The sequence below is a fragment of the Ixodes scapularis genome, unplaced genomic scaffold (genome assembly GCF_016920785.2).
Source record: "Ixodes scapularis isolate PalLabHiFi unplaced genomic scaffold, ASM1692078v2 PGA_scaffold8__174_contigs__length_109621045, whole genome shotgun sequence".
Taxonomy (NCBI): Eukaryota; Metazoa; Arthropoda; class Arachnida; order Ixodida; family Ixodidae; genus Ixodes; species Ixodes scapularis.
This window is the reverse complement of record NW_024609883.1, coordinates 72,104,587-72,131,856: the sequence shown is the minus strand read 5'-3', so window position 1 is coordinate 72,131,856 and position 27,270 is coordinate 72,104,587. Positions and strand designations below refer to the sequence as shown.

Below are 27,270 nucleotides of genomic sequence, written 5' to 3'. Positions count from 1 at the left end.
AGCCCAAGCGGCCACCCAATAAAAACTACCCTGTATCAATCGGCCATCCGGTCTTGCTTAGTTTTTCCTGCCATCTCTCGTTTCACGCTCTCACCTGCTCTCGTCGTTCATGTGTCTCGTCTCGCGTCTGCATTGTTTTACAACCAAACGTCACAAACGCTTCAAGGATCTTTGGTGCTGCGTTTTACACACCTCGTCTGTAAACGGACAAAGGAAAGCAGACGCCAAACAATAAATGGACCGAGATTTCGTTTATTCACGGAACAATGCCAGTTCTATAGGTGCAGCAGCTCAAATCCCTCCTATACAAGGATGCTGAGGTCAGCTTTCATAAATACGCTTGTCACATTGTTCAGAAACGTCATCCACTATGGGGTATTGGAATAAAAACAAACCATGAAAATTTTTGGCTGGCGTGCCCCTGCAAGGAAATGAAGTGCCCAAATTTTCTGCAGGGCAGAAAATCGCCCCCTTCCCCTCCCTCTCTCCCCCCCCCCCCCCCCCAAACTGAGAGGGTAGAAAGGAGAAGAGCAAAAAAGAAAAACATGCCCGACACCTTCCAGATAACGAAGCCATTGCGCTGAATGTTTGTCGCAGCCTAAAAAACGCCGAAGCGGGGTACAGATTTGACACGACTGCTGCATCAGCGTTCAGCTGAGACATTCTCGTCGATCGAGCACGAATTCCAGCCGAATGCTGATGCAGAACTCGTATCCAAGCTGTGCATTACATGGGTCTTCTTTAGTGACGGCAAAATTTCTTGCATGAAGGCTTCGTTATATGGGAGCTGCTCTCTTCTTTCTGTTTGAAAGGAGCGGAACAAACTCTTAAAGGACACAGAGGTGAAAGAGAAAGAGTAGGTGCAGGAGGGGAGGCATCCACACCTTACGAGTTTTAGCGTAAACACCCTGTGCTTCACGTCGAAGCACAATGTATTCGCGCCAAAGCTTACACGAAGTCTATTGTGCGTGGGCATTGCGTCCGCTCGCAGCAAAGTATGCTGGCATGACAAACACGTGCGCAACGAAAAAAAAGCTACCCCTAAGCGGAGTGGAGTACCCTAGTTTAAAACCACAAAAAAATTCCTAAAACAAAAAGTCCTTCAAACAAACGCTGTATATTTGTCGAGACGACGTGTCATAAGAGCAGTGCGATATAGAAGCAGATGTTTGTGCATGCTCCGGCTTCTATCGCAAATTCTTCCTCCCCCCCCGCGAGAAAGTGGGGAGCAAGGATGAGCTCGCATGGCCGACTACCGGGCTCGAAACAATTCGTGGTGCAAGCTGCTGCTGTTCGTCACTTTTCCCTTGTCTCCCGACAAGTTCTCGGCGAAGAAGTCTTTGTATCTATGTCGTCGGTACGCTCGGCGGCAAAGCGGTGAGACGTTGGAATGTGAGAAACGTTGGACTGTGGTCGTTCCGGAACCTTCCCCTCTCGTGGTGCACCGGTGTTTGCTGGGATGTTCCGACGGGGCGTCGGATTTAGAGTCCGAGAAAGTCCATGAGCAGGTAGATCATGAGCAGCACTCCGACGAACATGGCAAACAGGCCCATCATTCCCATAGTCGCTGTATGAAGAACGAGACGGAACAAATTTCATGAGCAACCAGATTGGTACTATACAGGTAGGCCAGACTTTCCGGTTAACATCAATAAATGTCTGTCGGTGCCAAAAATACAACATCCGTTAAAACCGATGAACAACCATTGGTGTCAAAATTACAAGATCATTTACAACCGGAAAACAGAAGTTTCGGAAAATCTTTGCTCCAGCTAGGACTGTTTATGCCCAAAACCCTCGCCTCAAGGTCTTGAAATATTGTTTTTTCATGCCTATAATTACCGTGTCAAGGCCCGTTCACACTCTTGCGACCGAGTACGACTGAGAGATACGAGATCTCTTACAACTTCTTAAATGTTTCTAGAATGAGGGAACACACTGACATTGTGGCGTCATCTACGCGGTGACCCTAGAACTGCATTTCACAAAAGCAAAGGTTTTGCGGGATTTCCGAGGTCAAATGTGCGTAATACCCATAGAAAGGCTCGTTTATAACATTGACAAAAGCTTTTCGAGCCAAAAAAGAAAGGATATTGCGCGAGAAATAAAAAGAAATATGCCGGACCGCCGAGTTTACACTGCTTCCCAATAGATGGCGCCAGTGTGTTCTCTGGTTTAAGAAGTTTTAAGGAACCCAGGTTTAAGAGGTCGCAAGCAGTCGCAAGAGTGTGAACGTAAAGGCCCGTTCACACTCTTGCAACCGAGTGCGACCGAGAGAGACCAAACCGGTTTTTAAGCCTCTTGCGATCTCTTAGGACCAGCGCCGCTCAGTGCATCCGGTCCCAAGAAGTCTTTCTCGGTCGTACTCGGTTGCAAGAGTGTGAACGCGCCTTTAGGTGTCCATCCGGAACAAATTGCCAAAATACAACAATACTTCCAAATTTATTAAAAAAAAACACAAATAAATGTCGGGCGATTTTTCTGATAATTAAGCACCGCAAAATCTATGGCCCATGTATAGGGTCTCTGGAAAAATAATTCTCAGTGCGTTTTTCACTAGAAAAATCAACTATGTACCGCCGAACGCTCAGTCTCCGCCTAGATGCAACACTAGCAGTCTGGAGCAGATGCCAGAGTTTCAAAGCTTGCCGTTATCCGATTAAAAAGTTAGTCATGTCTGTCTTACACGGACGCCACTGATATGAATATCCCGCCCCACAGACAAAGCTTTCAGGGACGAACTCGGTAAATACATGCGTATTTGTCTCGTTATTACTGATGATTCCCATTATGGATGATTTTGGGAAAAATGGTGGAGTAAAAACTAAGGGGGCATTGCAACAATTTTTGAACTCCCATTAAATGCCTGCTTCGAATTATTCCTCGTTATTCATAGCCTGTGAAACACGAGTTAATTTTCTTCTCTAAGCGAGGGCACTCGCAGAAAAAGCGAGAGAAACATGTGCAGCGTTTGCTCCCCCGACTCGCAGCCAGAAAAAGCAGCCCCGCAATCTGGTGCCGATTACTATATGCCGCCAATGTCTATCGTAGCAGCGCGCTGGGGTTGGCAAACGACGGGGCACGCGCAGTGATCCACACGTTGTTAAGGTTCGGCTGCATGTCGAGGCACCGACTGTCAAGAGCCCGAATCGAATGCTCGCGCAGTGATCGTGTCCACTGCACGAATAGCATTTAAACATCGTCACCTCGGCGATAGCAAAGCTTGGTGACAAAATCCAGGGGTTTCTCATTTTACACGACAAGATCTATGAGAAACATTCCCACCCAATATTTTTGCATGTCCACTTTCACGAGACACGACCGAATAAGGAAGTTTTAAAATTCCAACAAGAAAATGGGGCTCATTCCCGGTAGCTGACGCCATTTGCTTCTGCGTGTTCCTGGGCTTTGTCGGCCATTGTTCTCTCATGGGAAATTTTCCAGAAATCACTTATGGCAAGATCTGAAACTGGCGTCGGATCCAGACCGCTCGACCTACATATGGCCAAAGACTCAGAGTTTGAATGTGCACAGTTCGCTTTTGCGGCGAGAAAAACACTGAACTGCTTTTCCCAGACACCCGGTATATTAAAGAAATAATACACGGAGCAAACAACCTAGGTCACGTGGAATGCAGTCGTGTCGGGTTAATACGAACGCCTCACTTCTCTGCCAATAAAAATCTCCCATAATTTAAGTCGTCCATAACGATGAGACAAAGATATACGTCTTCGAAAAGTTTGTCCACACAGTGGGGATTCCGTCAAGCCGTGCCGGTGGCCAAATTCGGGCCACGGACCTCGCAGTGTGCGCAGGGCCTGGCGCTCACCTGGGAAAGGTATGTGGTGCGCCACAATGTGGTTGTCCACCGAGATGCTGATGAGGGAGGCGTCGTAGTTCCCCGCCAGGCGCCGCGTCTCGTCGCACGACTTGAGGAACTCCAGACCCGTCACAAAGATGTTGTGGGCGTGCTCGGCCCGGTACAGCCGCTGATCCCGCAGCCACAAAAACAAAGAAAAAAATAAGAAAACGAGAACAATTAAAAAAAAACATTAAAACATTTTGAAACATAATTTTGAAGAATTAAGAAACAAAAAGTAGTATAAAAAAGAATATGAGTAAAAAAGTAGAAAAAAGGAAGAAAGGTTGCTAAAATGCGCAAGGCCAAGAAACATTTAGGGGATGAAAAGTTGCCTCGACTTCATGGGCTTTGCCGGGAGTTCTCGGACACATTTAATTTTTCTACGGTTGGCTCGAGAGATGCCCGCCAAATCCTCACAGTCTGAGACACGGTTTGGTTAATTGTAGAATCCTTGCGATTTCATCGTAGTTGGAGAGGCTGAGCCCGACGTACCTGGAGGCTGAAAGCTATGTAGACTTCCACGGCTCCGGACAGGTGGCCAACACCGACAAATCTTCCGTCCTCGCTGAAAGAATTACACAATATGAGAACGGTTTTGTGGCACAAAAGCACCGGACAGTAAGATGGACAGGTCTCCACTATAACCAGAATGAGACTATTAAGATGAAACGAACGTGCAGTCCTCGTTTTATAATATGTTAAAATTATTCGGCGAAGTTTCTCGTTGTATAGAAAAACCTGCCTGCAACAGGCGACTAACTTTTGTTTGATGTCCGCATGAAATATCAGTAACTTGGTACACAAGTACAAAATAAGCACAAGTCCTACACCACCACAGCAGTAGCTGCGTGCAGACACAACATACTACACTGTCAGTCCCTTATAAAGTGCCGTGAAGTGACGGTGTAACATCATGGTGCTCAGGTTTTGGTCATTGAATTAAGTCAAATGCAGCCATCTTTTCCGCTGTAAGCACGTAAGCAATGATAAGAGAAATAGGGTGTCTATATGTAAGTCTCATGCTTGTGAGTGCAGTGCAGCAACGAAACGACGCACCAAAGCTTGTGCTTTCCGTATCTGGCTTACGCAGCGATACGAGTTTGTGGGTCACTCTCCCAAAAATAAACATTAACGTGACTGTCAAGTAACCTTCAAATGCTTTCCTTCCGTCATTCCTAAAATATAGTTTGTATAGCATATTGTCAGTGTGTCCTAAAAACAAATATTTTCAAGTTCTCATAATTGGGACTATCTTAGAAAACAGTGAGTTTAGATGGCATCCCATGTGTAATTTTAGCATTTGTTTTGTATCTGCTAACCACCACACAAGCTTCAAAGGCAGGCACTTGTGTGGTAGTTAGTAACAAAGGCGTGAATCGTACGCTTACGTCGGCTCCAATTGAAGATATGATCCTAGCGTCTAGTGCTACTAACGTATTCATATTTTTATTAATCTTAAAAAGAAACAAGAGTGACCAACCGGAATGTGAGTGTTATAACGAAAGATATACAAATTTGTCTAAAACCTCCGCAAACCATGTTCAATTCGTAAGTATGGAGGCTGTTTAACAGCTTTCAGGGAAGTCTTACAAGATCCATTCACTTTGGGCCAAAATCTAAAGTTTTTTTAGCTTATGAATGAACAGAAATAAATGTGTACCTTTTTTATGTCTCAGTGGTATATTTATGTGCCATTTTTCATAATATTTCGATGAGAACTAACTTGCGGTGACAAAACAGACATACAGTAGAATACCGCGCATCTGCCCATTCCACATTAAGTGCCCATTACCAAATTTGTAAGATCTGAGAAAATATGCACAGTACATTTATATGTAAAACTGATGACCGGACAAGCACCCATCCCCCATTTGTTTGCGATTATCTCCAAAGTTTGAGTGGGCACTTGCCCGGTATTGTACGGTATGTTCACCTGGTGTTAAAAATATTAAATTCTAACTTGGTTTCTTATAAAAAAATTAATTTGCCCGAACTGTCAGTCGTGTAATATCTCGAATGGACGGCCATATTTTTGGAAAAAGAGGTCGAGATTGAACCAGGCTGGCGAGGCGCATGACGTCAAGGTACCCAGTTGCCTCCTCTCTTCGCTTCGCTCTCTCAAGGCGGCGAGGCGGAGAAGACGCGAGGCCGTTCCCTCTCCTTTTCGGAGAAACATGACATGACCATTTCTGTCAAATGCGCCTCCTTTTCTTGAAAAATACGGATCACCGTTTGCGATATCGCAAACGGTGATCCGTTTGCGATATCGCTGTATGAGTGATGTTTTGGTATTTGTAGCACTCCACTGCACGCTCTTGCTGCGTGCTTTGTGGAATCCAAATTTCGGTTCGCATCCCTTTAAATCATGATTTCAATAATCTTGATTTTTTCTTTTTCACGCTGAACTCAATGAATTTGTGGTAGAATAATTTCAGGATATAAATGTCCCGTCAATTATGTAAAGAAATGCAGTGGCTGCATTTCTAGAAGCTGGGAAGGTTTCTTGTCGGAAGCCAGCATGCAGTGATTGATGGAAGATGTAAAATTTATTTTCTGGGACATACATATACGAAGTGGAGAACAGCTAGATGTCCTTCTTTAGTCTGCTGTAGCCCTCATGCAACGTCACCCTCAACGTATTGGCTCAAAAAGCCAAAGCTCCGTCTGCGTGCGCTTCCGCCGCTACAGCTTTGCGAAAAGGTGCCGCAGGCTGCTCAAAGCGTATCACTGTCGAATGCCAGCTTTTCCACTAGCAGCGCTAGGCACGTTTTTCGAAGCGCCCCCTATAGTTTCTGCAAGAAGTGTATAATGGTCGTATAACAGTCAGTCGCGAGTAAATTGCAGCACAAGTCATTGCATCAACTAAAATAATCATGCAGACTTGACAGCCTTTTTTCGTCACACCATTCCTTGGGGTGGAAACCCAAAAGTTTACAAGCTACACTATAAGTAAAAAAATCTCAATTAAAAAAAAAAGCTGTCAACTAAGAGATACCTCGAGTGAAATTGATTTGTAGGATGCACGAATGTTCTCGTCAATTTTGAATCTGAGTGAACCGTAAGTCGTATAAGGGGGCAGTTGTACCACGAGTCGGTCGTGTCACAAGTGAGCTTTGTCACGAGCAGATGTTCTATGGGTAAGTCATGTCACGGGTCACCCTAATCATGGGTTGATCCGTCGTGCCACTTGTCGCTGACTCCAACGTTGCAAGATTGCTACGACTGACACTGGGTTTTTTGTGCGCACTTGAAAACTGTCAAAATGGTGCATGCGAACGAAAACAGTCACCTTAGTTTTGAAGCGGATACAAGATGCGGAGCAACACAGCCCTCACCAGAATATTTTCTAATCTTTACACAAAATATGAGTCTATATGTTTTATTTATGGCATTAATAGTGCAAAATGAAAACAAAAAAGACATTCTGATAATGAAAAAAAAAGCTTTAAAATAGCTGTCACTTATTTTATCTTGAGTATGCTCTACAATATTTGTTGTTAAAGATATAAAGAAAACATCTGGAAGCTCAACAGTGTTTTCTATAAAAATAACCAATAAATTACCTATTGATCAACATAATATAGTAAAATATAGTCAATGTCACCAAAATAACTTTTCATGAACCTAAATGTTTAATTTTCGGGACAATGACCCATGTATGGAATTGGTACGTAACAGAAAAATCTGTCACACTCTTGTCATAACAGGGAAGAGCCAAAGTCCAACGACAGTCTGCAACATTTCAAGATAGGTGGCGCCGCTGCCGCGAATTTAAAAGGTTCGTTTGCCAGGAGCACCGCAATCCCGCGCTACGCACTCATGTTCTCGAGGACGCGCAATTTCTCGACTGCTTTTCCTCCCATCGCGAAAAAGCGCCCGTGGCACAGTCGTACAGCAACCAGCCATCTCCCGAGAGCTCACCTTACAGCCAGCGAGGACAGCATGTCAGGACCCGTGGCCTGAACTTTCTCTGGGACAAACTTGCGGGCGTCCCACTTGACGAGGTAGCAGGGAGAGGGCGGCTTCTTGCGCACTGCCGCGTTGGATATCGTGAAGAGCCGGTGGTTGCTCCGGTCCCCTTCCACAATGCCAAACCTGCCGCAGACAAGACGGTTGCGGACCGCTACAGTCACTGACGGCACAAGACAGCACGCACTCACTGCCCTCCGTAATGCTTTGGTTGCGCACACAAGTTTGGCGCTCAAGAGACACCAAGCGCCATCGTTGCCAGCAAGCACACGCTGCGGCACCTCGAATGCATCTCAGATAAGGTCCCTATATATAATGAAAGGTCGTGCAAACCATTGTCTGAAATGGGGAAGATAAATTCCTCCTCACCCATGCTCTTTCCCTCTAAGTATATATTTTTCATCCGACTCAAAATGGATTGGGCGCAACACGTGATTGTTACCTCCCGCGAGATTCAATCATCTGGTCTGAACTGTCACCATTTTCATACGAGATAATGGGAGTGGCTCCATTGCTTGCGGCCCGGCCGTAGTTTTGTTTTTTTATGTACCACGATCTCGGCAGCAACGAGATACCAACTGCTGCACTGTGGATTGTACGAACAGCGTTGCGAAAGGAAAGAAGCTTTTTACCGTCCCGACGGCAAAAAAATATCTTCAGCGACGAAGACGATGGCGCTGCCGAATCAACTGGAAAAGTTTCGGTACTTTCAAGGGAGACGAATGTATTTGATGGGTAGTTAAATGCACAAAGTGCGTAAATAGCAAACATTGTATATTCCTCCGTGAGCACATGCACAGTTGCAGCTAGTATTCAGTGTTTATAAAATGAGTATGAAGTAAACCAAGCTGCTGGTTTGGCAAAGCGATCGCTAATGATAAAGATTACCGAAAAACCTAGATTGGCACGCGTTGTGCCGTGTTTTGTTTGCCGAACTCGAGCGATGCCGAGACTGCAAAGTTGCACGTTGCAAATGCAAAAGCATAGGCGAGAGTGTGGCTGTCACAGTTTCTTTCAGGGAAGCAAATCTGAAAGCCATGTGCCCGCACCTATGCCTTTGCCTTTGTTGAACACAACTCCTGAGATAGACTATAGAAAGATTTAGTAGAGCGTATGCTAAGGATTGTGAGCCTTGCGGGCGCACGCTGAATCCATGCTTAAAGCGATGGCAGAAGCTCCTGCTAGCAGCGCATCCCTTGCCTAACGATCCGCTAAAACTGTCTATTTACACGCTGAAAAGGTGCCTTCTATTATGTTCCTGCCCTCAGCACTAGCTGCAATAAACGGGTAAACGCAGTATATTTCTGCAGTGCATGTCAATGTCTCAAAATACCCGGGACCCCATTCGCATTTCTTTTTGTCAGGTCATCCGCATTCAGCGAAATTGGAGAAAGCTTTCTTCACACCCGAGCAACTCCCACCCTGCTCGCGATATTACATTTGTCAATCGAGATGTATTCGTGTGCTTTAGAACTCCAATGAAGGTGTACAAACACTAGTTTCTTCACGTCAGAAAACAAAACTGTCTTCATATTTAAAAAAAATAAAAAATAAAACATCTAGTCGTTTGTACGCAATAGCAAACAAGTACTGCCCGTCACGAATAGGCGCGCGCCACGTGGGCCTCGAACGAAAATGGCGGTGGGGGGAAGGCGTGACGCGGAAGAAGGGTAAGGAGGGTTGCCTTCGACGGAAGGGAGGGAAACGCGGGGAGAAGGGAATTTAGTCATGTAGGAAATTTAGCATGTAGGAAATTTAGTCTCAGACTTAGCACGTTTGCCGTACCATTCCACCCACGTAACAAAAAAGGTCCCGAAGTGGCAACAAATGATGTCGCAAAAGTCGGACCGTCATGTGGCTGGCAACAGCGCGACACTTTTATGACTGAGTGAGGCGGAAATCGGGGGACCACCCTATTTAGATGCGGTAAAAACACCAGTCGGAAACGCGCTCCAGGCACGATGCTTGGGAACCTCCCTGCCATTCTCAGCCTTCCTGCGACTCGGCCGCAACAACTCTCGCGACACAGCTGCAGAATACGCAGCACGTCCGACGCAGATGCTCGCAGACTGCACTCGGAGCGTCAAACTAGAGAAGTGTACCAAAAAATTAGCGCAGCAATCATGCTGCGTGACGCATTTAGGCGGCAGCAGTGCGATCGTGATGAGTTTTCCCGACAAATTTTGTGGGGAAATTGAATTTGTGCACACGTCATGCAACGTGAACCTTTCCGCTAAATTTGGCGGGGAACCTAAAGTTGTCCGTGGGTCCTGTGTCTACGAGACCATGCTTTGATCGTCCTGCAACGCCTCACCTGCACGCCCTGAACAGGTACTTCTCGGCGCTTCTGCCGGGTGCCGAGAACGCCAGCTCGCACACCTTCTTGCCGTCCTTGAGTTCCCAGACGTACCCGTGACCGTCGCGTGACACCGTCACCACCTGTGGCACGTGACAAAAAGCGTTACTCCCATGCAGAAGTCTCGGGTGGGAGCAGAATACTGGCCGGGAGGTGAGAATGCCCAGAAGTCGAGCTTCTAACAATTTCATAAGGCTCACTGCTATTGTTTGACATGAAAACAATAGCGGCTTTCGTGTTTCAAAGGAAGCACGTTACAGTACATGACCCAGGTGGGTATGGCCTAGGCTATGGATTCTCAGAATCTTCGATATCGAGGAACCTCGCTCTTTCTCAAATGACAGCTCAGGAGGCGTTGCCGATCTCGGCACTGATACAATGAAGCAGTGCAGAAGCCTACAGGCCCCTAAACAGTACCAATTCACATATACTAGGGTGCGAGTGGCTCATAGTTATGCATCAATAGGTGGCTGAGATCTTCTAAAATAGTGCTCTAGCAGGAAAAACGCCTTGCACGGGAGCAGAGACAAAGGAAATTTGGGGGCTCTGGGAAGGCAGTTTAAGCTAGGCTAACATGTAAAGGAAAAGAAATTTAGGCAGTTCTTAAATTTTGTTGAGAATCTAAACTTCAAATCTTGCGAGGCGATGCATGATACCTAAAATTTCAGTCAGCTGTAGATACGTTCAAGGAAGCCCAAGGTTTCATGAGAAGCCTCACTCATCTCAAACTGTTGCAGCATCACAACTTCTGGTGCAGCCCTAAATATAGGCTAGGAATAGGAACTATTTATGTCATTCTGTAAAAAAAATATGAGTCCACAGGGTTCGTAGTCTTGGATAGTAGCTCTCCACTTTGCCAGTAAATGTGACTTGTGGAATGAAGTATTATAACGAAGGTGACTCTGACAAAAAAGGTACAAGGAAAAAGAAATAGAGGGGCTTTATTGCCAAGGGTTCTCAAACTGGGTTTTGCAAAACACAGGGGTTCTGCGAGTCTCATGGGTTCCGCGAGCACTCAAATTGCACTGCACCCCCTCCTCTAGTTTAACTTTCCACGGACTGAGCCATGAATTGAGTTGGTGTTGCGAGCAAACCAACCTCACCCTTTGCACTAATATGTATATATATTTTACACTGTGCCCCAGGTCTCTGCATTCTTATTCTGTGTGAAGTCCTCCATTTTGTCTTATTTTGGCAGTGCAATAAACTCTTGTTCATTATCTAAACGTCTCCATGCTTAGTATTATAGGCTGACAACAAGGGGGGGGGAGGTTTCTTGGGACTTTTTGAGGCTTGCTGGGGTTCCCTGGGGCAAAAAAGTTTGAGAACCCCTGGTGTAGACCAACGCAGGATGTGGGCGACACCGCATAAAATCCATGACGAATGAGCCACCTAGGGTTTGAACCGTGTACATTACACTACAAAGGCTGAAATAGAACCTCAGTGCCATGAAGGCAATGAGGCTGACAGAATACTGACCATGCTTTCTGTAGGGCTGATGCAGAGGTCATCCAATTCATCAGTGTGAGCCTTGACTTCATACTCCATGTTAAATTGTGGATACTGTGCAACAAGAAAACAAGGGACTCCGCTCGATTCAGTTTGATCATATTTCAGATATCGAGAAGAACACTTTTCTTAAGGGAATGCTTCAAATGACAATTACATGCATAGTGGAAAAATATGGCAGCAAAGCACTAGACACTGTCAGTGTATGGCCACAACAAATTAATTCTACTTGTGGCCCAAAGCATGCAATAATTTCTAAAAAAGAAAAAAGAATAAGCTTTAGGAACATACTATTTACATCAGCAAACAGCTACTACAGTCAAACCCGTTTATAACGAACAGCAAGAAACGCTACGATCAGTCAATATAGCAAAAACAATTTACAAAGAACTTCCACGATGCGTTCATTGTAAGGCGAGAGCCTTCTCTTTCTTTCTCGTCTCTTCACTTTTGCCTTGTAACAATGCGCTAGAAAGCTTTTTTTTTTTTTTGCATACATGCAGTTTTTTTTGTTTTTTTTAGCTGATCTCCTTTTCTGCGTCGCTTCTCTTCGCTCACTTTCGTTTGCAACTAGAGCTTTTGGAATTTTCTTTCTTTCCTACTTCTTTTTTGGGGGAAGGGAGAGGCTAGAAGACGATTGTTTGTGCATTTTTGGAAGCCTTCGCTGGGGGAAACGTTTCATATAACTAATATGTTGTTCGTTATAAAAAGTATGTTTATGCATTTTTATTTAAATTTTCTGTGAGTTCGATATTGACAATAATTCGCTGCATGTGAGATCGTTCTAAACGGAATTCACTGTACTTCTTGCTTTAGCACAAAGCAAAAATGAAAATAAAGGAAACCTTCATTTCTTAACAAGTGAATTACTAATCAATAGATGAAAATTGAATATAGACAACTTCAGCTACCCATATATCCTTTCATATCCCCTAAGACCTTCTCTTTTCGCTACTTCCCAATTCAGGCAGGGCACAACGTCTTCCTACAGTGCTACTCAGTTACGGCTATGGCTACACCCAGACTGCCAAGACCTTTCGAGCAGATGATGTCCCAGAGGTCTCATCCACTATCTACCTTCCACATTCAGGCCTGTAAACATTTGTCTGCCTGCAATGCCATTTGGCTACAGCTACATTCAAACCGGCAACATCTTTAGAGCAAACGACGCTCCAGATGTCTCGTCTGCAATTCACCTTCCAGGCTCGTAGACATCCGTCTGCTCCTCCAGTGAAGAGCAGCTCCGCTTCGGGTGCGAAGCGCACCACCTTCTGGAAGGGCTCTTCCTTCGGACTGAAGTCTGTCTGGAAGCTCGTTTCCGGCTGGAGAGAGAAGCCGATCCGTACACTGTTGGCATTGGAGTCAGGCTTGGTCGTCTCCGGCTCTGCGGCTAGGCCGGTGGGGCCGCCATTTTCCACCTTCTGTGGCTTGTCCCCTTCGCCGCGCTCTGCTCCGCCAGTCGACGATGACAGGGAGTCAGACTTGCGTCTCCGGCGGACTGCTGAAGAGGAGCCTCTTCTTTCTGCAGTGATGTGGCATGATTAAAGGGGCACAAAAACCAAATTCTAGAGCTTGTCTCTTTGCTTAAACATAAAGCGGGTTAAAGTAGAACTTCACCAACACCAATATTTCGTAGGATGACGCAAGAAAACATATTTTAAACTGAATAAAATGATAACCAAAACCACCTCGTAGATGTCTGTGAAGCTTTGATGAAATGTCGTGACGACAACATGTTAGTGGGAGCAGCGCCACAACTTGAAGTATGCTTACTCATAAAGATTATTTAGGTCTGAACGTAGTATCGACGTGCTTTGGTGAAGCACGTATCAAGTGGTCTTTCAGGGAACGCTTGCTTCGGGTGGTTTGGGGATTGTGTATGTGAAATGTAATAGCGACGCCACGAAATTCTATCTAAACGGACGAGAATGCCCACCTCTCCTGACGACGGGATAGCCGCCTTGGTTGACTGCAACAAACTCAATCGCTCCGAGGTCAATGCAACTACCATCATTGCTAAAAGGAGGCAGCCCGCACGGCTCTGCAAAGCGGCGCGCATGTAAACAAATGACTGCCACGTTTGTTGTGGCTTTGGGGATGCGGGAGAGAGCCGACTTCCCAGGATATACGTTTGAAGTGAAAGAGTGTCAGCAAGATCCACGTACATACCTGCTCGCACTGGTAGTGGAACCGCACTAGTACCGCATTCTTGGTAACGGATTGGGGAACGATTTTGTACAACCGATTTCATGAACCGCTGGGCCACTAGACAATTGCAACTCGACACTGACGTGAAGCTCGGCAGAGAAAGATTGGACCGACGTTGATTAGTTCCCAACTGCTTTAACTCGCCATGTGTTGGCGTACGGTCATGTCGGAATAAAATGGACACACTAAAAAAAGTGTATGTCCCCATGTTCCGAAGGCAATCCATATGGCATTTATATGAGCTCTATAACACAAAAAAGGAGATAGGGTCGAGAAGAGTGTCCCTTTTCGACGAGAGTGTTCTCCCTTGCTTCATTTGAAAACAAGTTAGGGACGACAAGGGGAAAGACTTGAGTTTCGCCGTGCACATAAAGAAGCCCTCCTCCCCTGGCGAGGCGCGGCCATACTTGTTAGCAGTACGAGGAGCAGACGACGCGGGAGGCTGGTACGCTTGTCGTGCTGGCCTCACGCTTCGTAAAGTAATGTACCGAACGCAAAAGGGCAGGGCACCAGATATGGCCGTTTACTCAAGTGCCACAGCATCACATTAAACAGAAAGGTGAATATGTGTCCCCTGAAAAGTTTTATTTGGTTCCTGGGAGGCGATTCAAGGAAGATTGCCAGAAGCATAAATCGCCAGCTGTGCGGAGGACAAGGTTAATTGTTGATTCTTTACCTTGTGGCATGATTCAGGGGTGCAGCTACGCTTACTTGTCACATTAATAGGGACTTTTCGTAGATCACATGCGAGAGCATGGGAAAGTTTTCTGCAGACTGAGCCCGTGCCTGCAGGGCCCGAAATCCGCAGCTAACATTATACGATAAGTCCCTAATCTAGTAGCTACGATGGTTCCTCATGGCTGTCGACAAAAGAAACTCGAATATGCAGTAACCATTTTTTTAATAACTTAAAATTTGAAAACCAAGCTCACTTTGCTTACCCGCCAATCTTTATCCCCGATGCTTACAAGAGAAAGCGAGTATACGGCAATTAAAAGACAAGGTAAAATAAGGCAGATAATTGAGCCTCTATTGTGTACTAACCTGAACGCATAATTCAAAAAGAAGTTGATGGCTGTACTTCAGTTTTTCTATACATTATTAACATGATGTAGTTAGCCCACAACAGGTATAATTACTATCCAAGAAACTCTAGAAAATAGACTTTGCAACATTGCTGGGTTGATGAATTTCAGTGTGTTGGCAATGTTAGATGTGTTAATTGAAAGCAACATAAAGGGGGCCAAGACAGGACACCTTACAAAGGTAAATAACTGAAAATGTATGACTGAAATTCTTAATTACATTTTTCGCAGAGAGAAGAAAAGAATATTGCCAATTCTTTTTTTGGTGCAGAGTATTATGGATATAATTGCACCTGAACAGCAAAAAAAAAACAAAAAAATCATGCAAAAAGTTTGTTTGGTGTTACCCGCAACTGCATTAAAAATGATCATTCCGGCATCACATAAGAAAGGTAAAAATGTGAGTCGATTAGCGATCACTCTTTTTACTCATAAAAGTATGAGTGGGTTACTGACGCACGTGCGTGAATTAGGATTTTACCGCTTTGATGGCAGCGGTTTGTGCGCAAACACAACAAGGTGTTGCGGCGTGTAGTAGAAGTTTTTAATTTTGTTGTTTACCCCGCTCACACTGCCTGGTAATGGAACAGATGAGCTGTGGCCGTATTCGCGTCCCGCTTTGGGTTTCTTATACAGAGTGACCTAGTGTTGTGGTCTGGCAGTGCCCACTTCATCATTGACATCATTAGCATGAACTAAAACAGTCGCGGGATGCTCCCATCAGTCGGTAACTCCGACTTACTAAGAGAACTTGCCCCAGTTCAAGCAGTGTGTGCGACAGTGCAGCTGTGAGGGAAAATACAATTTGAAAAATATAGCATCCTCATCTTCGTCTGAATAGCTCTGAGTTACAAGAGGAAGCGAAACCATAAGAAAAACTGCATTTATCTTGAGGCGGACGTTATAAACGACACTGCTTTTACCTGTGAGACGCACTTCGCTGTCGACAAATGTTCTTACGCCAGGATTATCTCTTCCGCCCCGGAGACCTGGCACACAGGCAACCCTTCTTTGTGGAGGATTGCCTCCCTAAAAAATAATCAATGTTTTCCAACAGACAAAAAGCCACAATAATATTGGAACGTGGCCGCAATAGAATTCTAACGTGCTCGTCGTCATTGCAGCCGAACCTGTACTGCTAAGGAGGGCGGTTTTGCACCAGAGTGCAGCACCATGGTATAGAGGTCAGTGTTAAAACTATTCATACGAGAAGGGTCCACAAAAGTCATGTGGCCATATTCCATTCAGCAAGCCAGCTTGTCGTGTGCAGATGGTCTTGTCCCAGGTCGTCGGAGTAACATTGTGTCAGAGTGCCCTGCTAAGCCTAGCGGTCCTAAATATACGCTAGTCCTTGGCGGTTGCTTGGTCGGTGGGATCATTGTCGTTGTAGCTTTTTCAGGTATCTGTGGCTCTAGCGTTTGTCTCTGCTTCGGCGTTCCAAACACTTTTTCTTTCTCGTGCAGGTTGATGTCGGAATGCGCACAGAGAGCACATAGAAATGCACAATGGTCATTGAAACAACGTAAGCAAGCGATGTTGTCGGCGATGAAGATTTGATCATATGAAGTTCGTAAACTTCTGGAGCTGTATGTCATAGGCGTGGTCGTAGGATTTCACCGTAGTTTACGAAAAACTTGCAATACAGTCTAAGCTCACTTTAACAGACCTGGTTACAACAGGCATTTGGATATAACATACCGATTTGTAAAGTTTGGTTGGTTTTTCTCTATGCGCCATTGACTCAACTTCATATCTGCATACAACATACTCCTTTTCAAAATCAAGGTCTGTTATAACGGGCTTAGACTATAATTTCGCTTTATTAATGCGGATTTCTTTCTAGCTTTTGTCGTAATATTGTTTCGCGAACAAGCTCTGTTACCTGTTGCAGACGACAAAGACAAGGCAGACAAATCATACAGATACGAGTAGGCCGAATCGCTTGTCGGCCATCATCGCCACTGGTGATATAGCAGCGTCTTTGTCGTTGTAATACCCACCACTCTCGTTGCGTTGGCTGGACATCGCACACTCAAGGCAGCACCGCCGGCTCCGCGATATGCTGCAGCCCTTGGGTGCTTTGACTAAGCGAGATTGTAACGCGCTGATACCTCCAAGTGGCAAAGCTTGTAACTATGATACGCTTGGCCCTTCAGGGCATGGTGGTGTCAAGGCCGCGCCGAATCGTCTGAGGCGGATCGCGTTTTTCAATGACTGATTTTGAAGCGCTCGCCGAAATCCCGTTGTTTAGAACAAAAAATATAGCCATCCGCTTAAAATACAACCATGCGGTTATCAATCGCAGATTTAGCTGATCCCATTTGACTTATTTCTTGATGTTCTCTGTATTTTAAAGTTTCAATTCAGTATCCCTTTAAAAGGGTAGGGAAAAGGAAATTCCAGCACTCATTTTCTAGCTTGAATGTGTTGCATGTTGCACCCTAAACTCAAAAACACGTCTTCCGTTGAAAAACACAAGAAAACTAATTTTAAAGCTAAATAAATGATCTTTCAATGTGCACCTGGTGGATGCATGGTAACCTAGCAACTTTGGGGAACTTGTTACGTAGTCGTGACGTAGCAGATTCCTTCGGAGCAGCACCGCCCTTTGGAATTTCAACATTTTCCTTCTTAGCTTTCCTCCTAGCTCAACTCACAAATCGCGCATTCTACCAAACCCAAGAAGACGGAAAGGAAGGACTCCCCTCTTTCTCGGACCCTTGTTCGTGCAACCGGAAACAGCCATTCTCCCCCTAGAAGATTAGCCCGTCGCTCAAAACTCGAACAAAAGTTGCTTTCCCCACCTCGTTCAGCCCTAAGCTGACAGTGTTGTGGAAGCTACAAGCTCCTTGGGCCAGCCACACGTTCGTCACCCCACGGGTACTTCGAACGACTCGGTTGTAACGCGCTGACGTTATTGACACCACTACAACGCTGACAATGCCACCAAGCCGCAAAGCTCATAATCACGCCTGCCTTGTACTTCACGATTGCGGAGAATCTTTTCTTTTTGTTTTTGTTTGCGCCGGATATCCCATGACGCATCGCGCTCTCCGTTTGCTTCTCTTGGAGCGCTTGCTCGAGTGCACCGTTTGGAACGAAAAATATAGCCGGTCGTTCAAAATACAAACGTGAGATTATCATTTACGGTTATTATCTGTCATACTTGACTCATTTTCGAACAAAATTTGAATATTTCAATTTTAGTTACCGTACCCCTTTAAGTAGGATTGATTAATCAATCATCAATCATCTGATGATTGATGAATAGATCAATCAATACATAGAAATATATTTTTCCTCGATATTTCAAAGGCACAAAATCACCATTTCTCTAGTTCATGTTCCCACCACCAATACTGTTCCCTCTCTTTTACAGTTGCCATTATATTGGCTAAATGGAGCAAGCAATCACCCTAATTCAAAGGGTTCAGCAATATTTAACAATTGATTGACCAATTAAATGACTAAGCAATCAATATCACTTTGTGACAGATGAGATATGTACACACAGACAAAAATCCTTACATAAGCTACATAGCTTGTGCGTAACGTTGTGATGCCGCTTCTTCAGATTTAGGCAAGGTCAGTCAAATAATGTATGAGCTAATTAATTCACAGAGCCTATTGACCATTATTGGAAAGAGGCGATTATCAAAAGAGAATGGCTGTGGGATAAAAAAAGAAAATCACATTTTAACATAACTGTTTTTGCAAATTAATTTTGGGAAGGCAGCTCTTCGGGTGGCTACACGACCTGACACTTAAAAATAGGAATTAAAATGGGTTTGAATGCTTCTTTTACCTTCAGATTTGAGAAAAAACTAAAGCCGAGAAGATCTGTCTCTATAGGTGTGCGACATATTTATAGAGCTAAGCCTTGTACTCAGGGCCTGTCACCACAACATTGCACTGTTCTTGAACACTGGAAGCACCGCCACTACACTGATTTTCGGCACTCTGGTCGTGTGCACAAATAAAGCAGCATTCTCGCACACCAAGCAATGACAGAAATTTATCCGCAAGTCCCCATCGACATTCTTGCGAACTCTCAAGACCAAAGGTGGGAATTTTTGCCACCAGCTCATTTGTAACTTTAACCGCATTGCTGACCAACTCTTTGTAACACGTTCTGGTCGCTAGAATGCACAAATATTTTCTGCATATTTCGCCAAAGTCACGGTTCCCACCTCCTTTAGCGCTTCCGCCAGGCTGCCGAATCTGGAGCAAAGCAGCTCCAGATTTGGTGGTTTCAGTCGTATTCATCAATCCATTCATTCATTATGGATAGTAAGAGTCAACGTGAGAGAGCACAGACCTCTGTCGCTGCGGGCGTCTGGCGTGTCCTTGTCATCGTCGTGGCTGTCTTCGAGGAGGCAGTAGCGCATGCGGTACAGTTGACAGTGCTCGTCGTGCCCGGCGGCCAGAGCAAAGTCCCGCTTGGTCTTGTGAAAGAAAACTGTGGAGTTCATGATGGCGCAGTCGCCAGTCAGGTGGCGTGTCACTGGCTCTGCCTTGCATGTCTTGTCGGTTGGGACCAGCTCGTAGATCTCCTGCAGTAGAGGGAGGAGATAAGGATTAATGCCTCACCAGATGATGGAAGAAACGATGGAGCAGACAAGGAGGCAGGTAATGAAGTTGGCAATGACGAAAATGAAGTAGTTTATGGCACAGACAAAGGACCAAACAGAAATTCAGACAACAGAGCGTATGATAAAGCAGACAATAAAGAGGACAGGGGACCAAAGAGTGCGGGGTGTGAAGCATACAACTGCATGGGAAAAAGAAAGCAGACGACAGAACAGATGATTAGGAATCATTTATCGGTGTCTATAGTCAAAGGAGAAAAGTAAAAAGAGAATGATGTGAACTATGAAGTGGACAAAAGACTGAAAAGGAATCCAGACACTAAAGCACGTGATGAAGCAGACAATGAAGAGGACAAGGGACCAAAAAGCACAAAATGTGAAGCATACAATTGCATGGGAAAAAGAAAGCGGACGACAGAACAAATTATGGAGCAAACATGGGTGCAGGCGATAGAACAGAGAATGGAGTGGATTATAGAGCAAACAAAGGATACAGAAAATAAAGCAGACTAAGCAACAACGAAGAGGGCATAGAACCAGAGTCCAAGATTTAGGGCATTCAACAGAGCTGATGATGGGGTAGACATAAATGAGATGAGATCAGATGATAAAGAAAATGAAGAAGGTGGTGGAGCGAAGAATGGACGACGTGAAGCAGTAGAAGAGAGGGCAGGAACAGAGCAGACAGTGAAGCAGATTATGCGGGCAACAAAGGGAACAGGTGACCGAACCAGAAATGAAAAAAACGCAGGGAACAACTGAGGGGACGAAAGAACAGATTATAGAGCAGACATGTTAAATTTTGGACAGGCAGTGGACAAGACAAACTATGTGATGACAGAGCAGACAAAGAAGCATGAATAACGGATGACACAAAAAATGGGATGCAGCAGGTGTTTGAGGAGACAACAGAGCGAGCAAGCAGCAAACATCTGTCCAGTGGAAGTACAGAAGTTTGTCTACAATAACAAAAAAGTGAATTAAAAAAAAGCAAAGAAGCTATGATGGGTAAAATAAAAAACCTAGTTGGCAAATTAATTAAAGTGCAACAACTATGCAAAAACCAAGTTCGTCTGCTTATAGCGCAGGGGGTAGCGGTGACGTCTGAACGCCGAGCTCTGATTGGCTGATCGCGATCCCCTATCTGAGCGTCGACTGCTCCTTTGCAACGTCGTCTCCGTCTGCCTTACCTTTCCTGAGACTTTCAGAAAAGCAGGTCTTTACAAGCGAGCTCGACTTCACCTTTCAGAGAGGGCAAAAGAAATAACTCGAGCGGTACATTGTTTTTGTCTAACTACTAGCAGATGCGCATCAAGGAGAGAAGTCAAAGGACTCACTGAGGAGGTGTTCTGAGGTGCCGAGGTTTGTTTGCTAAGAACCGAGAGTGAGGGTAGTTAGCCTCCGCAAGTTCCCTCCCAAATACTTTTTCCCTCCTTTCGTGTGCGGCGAGACTCCTCACTCTTTAACGGCGTCAGCGGGTTGGCGCAGTTGACGTCGTCTGCTTTACGTCTGCTAGTCAAAGCGATGGCTGCTTTACCTTTCCTGCGTCTGTCGGAGATCCCCGCTTTTTCACCGCCAAGAACGCGGCCTTCGAAAAAGGCGAAAGGAAATACCTTGAAGGATACGTCCTTTCTTTTGAGGTGAAGAATTTCACTCTAGTTGCGAATGTCCAGGCGTCGTTTAAGAATTGTAGCTACGCGATAAAGAAGACACTCTCTAATAAAGGTGACATTTTAGATGCATTTTAAAGAGTCACTGTGACTGCCCTCGTGGCGCCACAAAGTGCAGCCACATGTGGTGGCTACCGCACTTTACGCGGCTCTAAATGGACTGTCCAAGATGGACCCTCCCACAGCAGTGGCTGCAGTGCCCCAAGAGCAGCACGCCGCGGCAGGTCGCTCGCTCAGGTAAGGAGTAAACACCATGTTCATCGCTATGTTAAAACGTTTAGTTGCACGAGTTTCGTGAATGGTACCTGGCGTTTAATGAGTTGTTCAAAGATAGTCAGCTAAAGACAAAAGTCTGCCGATGTAGTGACTGCAAATAAACAAATGCGGCTGTGCGATCGGTACCGTGAGCACATCATAGCCCAAAAGTGCTCGATCGCTGCTTGTTGTCACAACTTTCTCGCTCGACTAAAAGGCTGTTGTCAGTTAGCGTTTTGGGGTATGTATGTGTGGCGGAAACCCAAGTGCCAGAAGTTTGAAAACCTTTGCTAATCTCTGGAAAAGAATCCGAGCAAGATCGATCGAGCTACCCGAGCGGCGTCGAACGTATCGCGGAAGTTATGTCGTAGACTTGCTGACACCAAGAAGCAATTCTTGTTATAATGCAATTAAATGCAAAGGTGCAAGCGAGCTGGACAAGAATGACGAAAATAATCCCTGGAGAAAGGGAACAAGGGGGACAAAAGACAAATACAAATCTTTTTCGAAGGTCACGTTCTCGACGGTGAAAAAGAGGTGAATCTCCGACAGACGCAGGAAAGGTAAAGCAGCCATCGCTTTGACTAGCAGACGTAAAGCAGACGACATTAACTGCGCCAACCGTGCCAACCCGCCTACGCCGTTAAAGAGTGAAGAGTCTCGCCGCACACGAAAGGAGGGAAAAAGTATTTGGGAGGGAACTTGCGGAGGCTAACTACCCTCACTCTCGGTTCTTAGCAAACAAACCTCGGCACCTCGGAACACCTCCTCAGTGAGTCCTTTGACTTCTCTCCTTGATGCGTGTCTGCTAGTCGTTAGATCAAAACAATGTACCGCTCGAGTTATTTCGTCTGCCCTCTCTGAAAGGCGAAGTCGAGCTCGCTCGTAAAGACCTGCACTTCCGAAAGTCTCAGGAAAGGTAAGACAGATGCAAACGACGTTGCAAAGGAGCAGACGACGCTCAGATAGGGGGTCGCGATCAGCCAATCAGGGTTCGGCGTTTTGACGTGACCGCTACCCCCCAGCGCAAGAAGCAGACGAACTTGCCCTCCGCATACACCAACTCATGTTTACAAACAAACCGGAGCGCCCCTAGCGGACGTCACCGGCGCCACGCATGCGCAGTGGACGGTGGGCAAGAAGCTCGCCGTCGCCCATAAACAAACCATTGAATTGCGTTGTTGCGGGCGTCGGTGTGAGTCCCTGTGCTTGCGTTGGAATTGTTGATCCTACGTCCTCTTAACAATGTCTGACTACTTGAGCGGCTTCAGCAAAATTAACGAGACTCGTTACACCGCAAAACTTTGCGTGAATAATGTGACGTGCGGCGATTCATTTCACGTGGACGCCGCAGAATGGGCCCTAAAGCCTGACTCCCACTATGAGAATCATTTCGCTATTTTCAGACGCGATATCGCTCGGGCTACAAAAGCGTGGACCGTAGCTGAGATGGTGGACGTCAATACTGAAAACCGCAAGTAAAATCGGGCATTACAAGTCGGTGATGGTCATTGGTAACAATGATTAACATCTTTTTGTATCCCCTGTTTACACTTAGAATACTTACCTCAACCAACCTTCAAAGGTGTTTTGAGGCCTGCACTTACTTCTTATTGCAATTACCGGGTCAACGTTTGGTTTACGGGCCGCTGTCGTTTGAACGAGCTGGCGACAAAAAGCAGACGACAGTTCGAACGGATGCGCAATGGACTGCGAGCAAGAAGCACCACGTCCCGCTTCAACAAACCAATGGAATGTTGCATTGTCGGTGTCTGTGTGAGTCTGCATACTCTTTTTCGCGTTGGAATTGTTGATTCTAAGTCATAGCAATGTCTTACCACTTTAATTGCCTGAGCAAGGTTCATTACGCCGCTAAACTTTGCGTAAATAATTTGATGTGCGGCGATTCATTCGCATGAACGCCGCAGAATGGACGCCAAAACCCTGATGAGATTCTTCCAGCAATTTTCGGTCGCAACGTCGCTCTTGCTGCAAAAGTGTAGAAGGTAGCGGCGATGATCAATGTCGATACTGAAAATCGGAAGCGGGAACAGACCAAGCGTAACAAGTAGGTGATGGCCACTGGTACCAATGATCAACATCTTGTATCTACTATTTACACCGAGCCAACTGAAGTCTTTTGAGGCCTGCAATTACTTCTTATTGCAGTCACCGGGTCAAAGTTTGGTCTATGGGGCGCTTTCGTTTGAACGAACAGACGAGACAAAGCAGACAAGTTCGAAAGAGCAGACGAAAGTTCGAACGATCAGGTGGCCGTGTGAATTTGAAGACGCACTGAACCCGGGTGGTTCGGACAACTTGGCGGTTTTCTCTCGTTCATGTTAGAACACAACAACTACACCTGGTGAGCACAAAGTGTTGCCCGCACAAGCAATCGTAGTTTGACAGCGTCTGGTTTGCCCTTGTCACGGCTTCTATCCACGTTCTCAAACGAACGGAGGGGGCAGAAACACATGAAAAGTGATCTTCAAACCTTTCCAGACTCTCTTGGTACAGCCCCATCGCAGCATTTTGAGAAGGCAGGTTTTTTGTCTGGTTTCTCCCAAAAGAACACAGGAATGCATGTCTCGCACTGCGACTTCTGCCCACCACCCCAGACCGGAAGTGCGCCCAACGCGCACCACCGCGGCGCGACGTAGGAGCGTTGAGTTTCTCTATAGACCGTTTTATTGTGGTCAGTGCCATTTTAAATACTGTGCCCCCATCGAGCGCCAGGTTCTGCAGCCACGCTGAGTGCTTAGAAACATTGGCAAAAGTACACTTTGGGGCACTGTTCCCGCATGGGGTGTGCTAGTTGAGTGCTCCAAAGTGCTGGGTATCCGACTTAGGAGGCTTCTTGTGGGCCGCGGATGGTGTTTATCAACTTATTGGGAACTTTCTTTACCCCGCATTACAGCATCTGCCAGCGCAACGATGGCAAGACCGGCACTGAATGCGGCACTGAACGCGCCACTGATAGAAATCTGAGGAAAGGACTAAAAATATTGTTTCAGTTAACAGCGATTGAATTTTTCTTCAGTTTTTTTGTCGTTTTAGATGCAGTACACCGAGAATATTTTTGGCGTTTTGTGTCGTCCACACCAATGAAATATAATGTGAACAATTTACTTTTAGTTGAGCGCGTTGATGATAGCTACATGCAAGAAAGAATAAAACGTAAAGGACGGACAAGTGCGTTCTTTTGTCCGCCCTTGGCGTTTTATTCTTTCTTGTATTTAATGTGAACAAGGACGCACCGAATAAGAGCAGTGCAGGGAACGATCGAAAGCAGCTCTCTCCGGCTGGCAGGTGTTTAAAAAGGTTTCAACCGAGGATCTCATGTTGACGAGCGTCTCCTTTGTTTAGAACTAAAAACGGCAAAGTCGAGATGACCCCATTGCTGGCGCGAGTTATTCAATAATTAAAAAATTTGAAATCGATGCATGAGCATGTTTCAGCAATACCAATACAAGTTTTCTTTCCAGCTTTGTGTATTAATTAAAAAAAAAAAAAAAGAAGAGCCCAGTCGCGTTGTGACAGTTAACACAAGTTCACAGCTCCCTGCTATCGCACAGGAAATTGCAATTAAAAAAAAACTGATAGAACTGACTTTTTGACAATTTCGAGCCACACACGGCGGCGGAAATGAGCCTTCAACTAAGCGTAATAGATGATAAAATCGAGTCAATGTTACTGCTGCAAAATAAATTAATTTACAAAAATTTACAAGCTGAAACAGCGATTTTCACGAGAAGACTCGCGCCCACCTTGCGAGCGTGGCCCATGTTCATCGAGGTTACGGCTGTAAGTTCAATGTTCTGAGCACACTCGAGAGGATAGCGTCGGGGAAAAGCATTTTCTGTTTACGGACGCAACCCACTGCCGCCAGAAGTATTGGTCATTTGGAAAGCAATGGAGTTTGAAGACATCGCAGCTGCCGTTGCCTTGTCGGATCCCGTGCACAATACAGATGTCCTCCAATAACATTCTGCACTTTCGCTTGTTATTCATGCAGATCATTACCAAACAATGATATCCCGACGACCAGGGGATTGTCGAAATTAATTCCGCTAGCTCTAATTACATCTTCAAGTAAAATAAAATAGAGGAAACTGCGAAGAAAACAACCAAACTTGAAGGAACACAGGCATCTATCCGGGTCCTTTTGCTCATTCCTAACCACTCAGGAAAGCACTGGCAGCCCTTTCCCCTTTTCTCTCTTGCCCTCTTTTAGTAAAACGGCCTATACATGCCTTGCATGTGATAACATATGGCGCCATACCAGCCGCCATTGCTCCGTACCATGCTTCTGTGCCCGTACGTTCTGCAGCATATATTCGGCACCATCAGATTTGTTCTCCTCAGCAAGCCTTGCCGAGATGAACAAATTCGATGGTGCCAAATGCCTGCTGCAGAAGGTAAGGGCACAAGAGAATGGTACAGAGCGATGGCGCCTGACGTGACTTCAATGCAAGCCATGTATATGGTGTTTTCATTGACGCGATTGTGTGCACCATTTTGTAATTTGGCGCGTGCCAAAGGCAAGCATTTGAAGGATTTATCTGGCACTATCAAATACGTAAAGCACCGAGGGACATATAACAACAAAATGGTGGATTCTTGTCGCATGAAAACTTCCTACACACAGCTTGTGAGCGGCACCATTGGTGGGTAGTGACGATTAATTCTACTTACTGGTTTCTATGTAAAGTGTGTCTGCTCTATGTACAGTGTTACACATCCTTTTTTTAAAAACCAGAAACGACGGACGACGACAAAAGGGACAACACACAAGATGTCTCAAACTCCGGTTTTTCAAAAATGTGTAACATAAACCAGCTCGCACTTTAATATATAGTGCGTCTGCTTTTCAATGTCTATTTCTGACATGGTGCTGCTTGACGAATTTGTGTTAATTTATTTCCCCAACATAACATTATTAAAAAAAATATAAGAACACAAATATCATGGGAGAATCTCCTTTCAGTTGGCGCTGTTGATGTATCAAATGAACACTCCTCACATTCGAAAAAGAAAGACAAACATGATTCGAAGAAAACAGGAGGTCACTTTCTACAGAAATGCAGCCATCTTGACAAGCAACTTCATCACTACAACAATAAAAACATAAAAGACTTACAGGGAAAACAAGGGCTGCCTTGTAAACCCAACTACAAGAGCTCTGATAGCCGCTTAAAGATAACGGCGAAGAGAAAATACAGGACAAATACGAACTGACATAAAAAAAAAAAAAAAGTTCTAAGCGGATATCACTTTTCCAATGCCAAGCTCCCCAGCCTCATCGTATTTACGACAGGTCTTTTGTTTGTGCCGGTGCAAACGGCTGGAACAGGAAAACGTCCTTTTTTTTAACGACATCCGCTACGGCAGCTTTAAAAATACGCCGTCGGTTTAAAGGCCCAGCTACAAATCACAGAGTCGTGCAGCAACCCCGGTAACTGAACAGGGGACAAGAAAGCAAAAAAAACAGGAAGAGGCGAAACACAACACATCTACGTAATCAGCTGTAACTTTTGACACGTATGTTCTGGAAACTCTAGGGACCTTCGAGTTGCTCATCTTGAATGAAAAGAGCGGGTTGCGGTCATTTTGTAACTTACGATTTTGTTGGGGATGCCGGTCCTAGATTTGCCGCCGCCTCCGGTGACCAAGATGTGCCTTTCGGTGAGTACGTTCAGCGAATACAGCGGAAAATTCACGCGCGCTAGCAGTTCACCCGACTTGGACGGCGCCATCTTTGTCGAGC

At 45.4% G+C, this 27,270-nt stretch overlaps 1 protein-coding gene across 1 annotated transcript; it reads right to left on the bottom strand.

Annotated features, from left to right (window-relative positions):
• Positions 1-232: 232 nt before the first annotated feature.
• LOC8051742 (prolactin regulatory element-binding protein) lies at positions 233-27,270 on the bottom strand. Its single transcript, XM_029989139.3, has 9 exons — positions 27,125-27,270; positions 19,308-19,542; positions 12,893-13,218; positions 11,667-11,750; positions 10,146-10,270; positions 7,784-7,957; positions 4,355-4,427; positions 3,830-3,989; positions 233-1,567 (listed from the first exon to the last, which is right to left on the bottom strand). Exons 1-9 carry the CDS (start codon positions 27,257-27,259, stop codon positions 1,482-1,484), a joined length of 1,398 nt encoding a protein of 465 aa, XP_029844999.2. The 5' UTR covers positions 27,260-27,270; the 3' UTR covers positions 233-1,481.

Bases quoted from the DNA above. Each gene is read 5' to 3' on its own strand.
- LOC8051742 (XM_029989139.3), bottom strand. From the start codon at position 27,259: ATGGCGCCGTCCAAGTCGGGTGAACTGCTAGCGCGCGTGAATTTTCCG. The intron at 11,751-12,892 runs GTGAATTGCAGA...CTTGTTGCACAG, and splicing joins GATGTCTACGAGCCTGGAAG to TATCCACAATTTAACATGGA. The intron at 4,428-7,783 runs GTGAGCTCTCGG...TAATTCTTTCAG, and splicing joins CTGTCCTCGCTGGCTGTAAG to CGAGGACGGAAGATTTGTCG.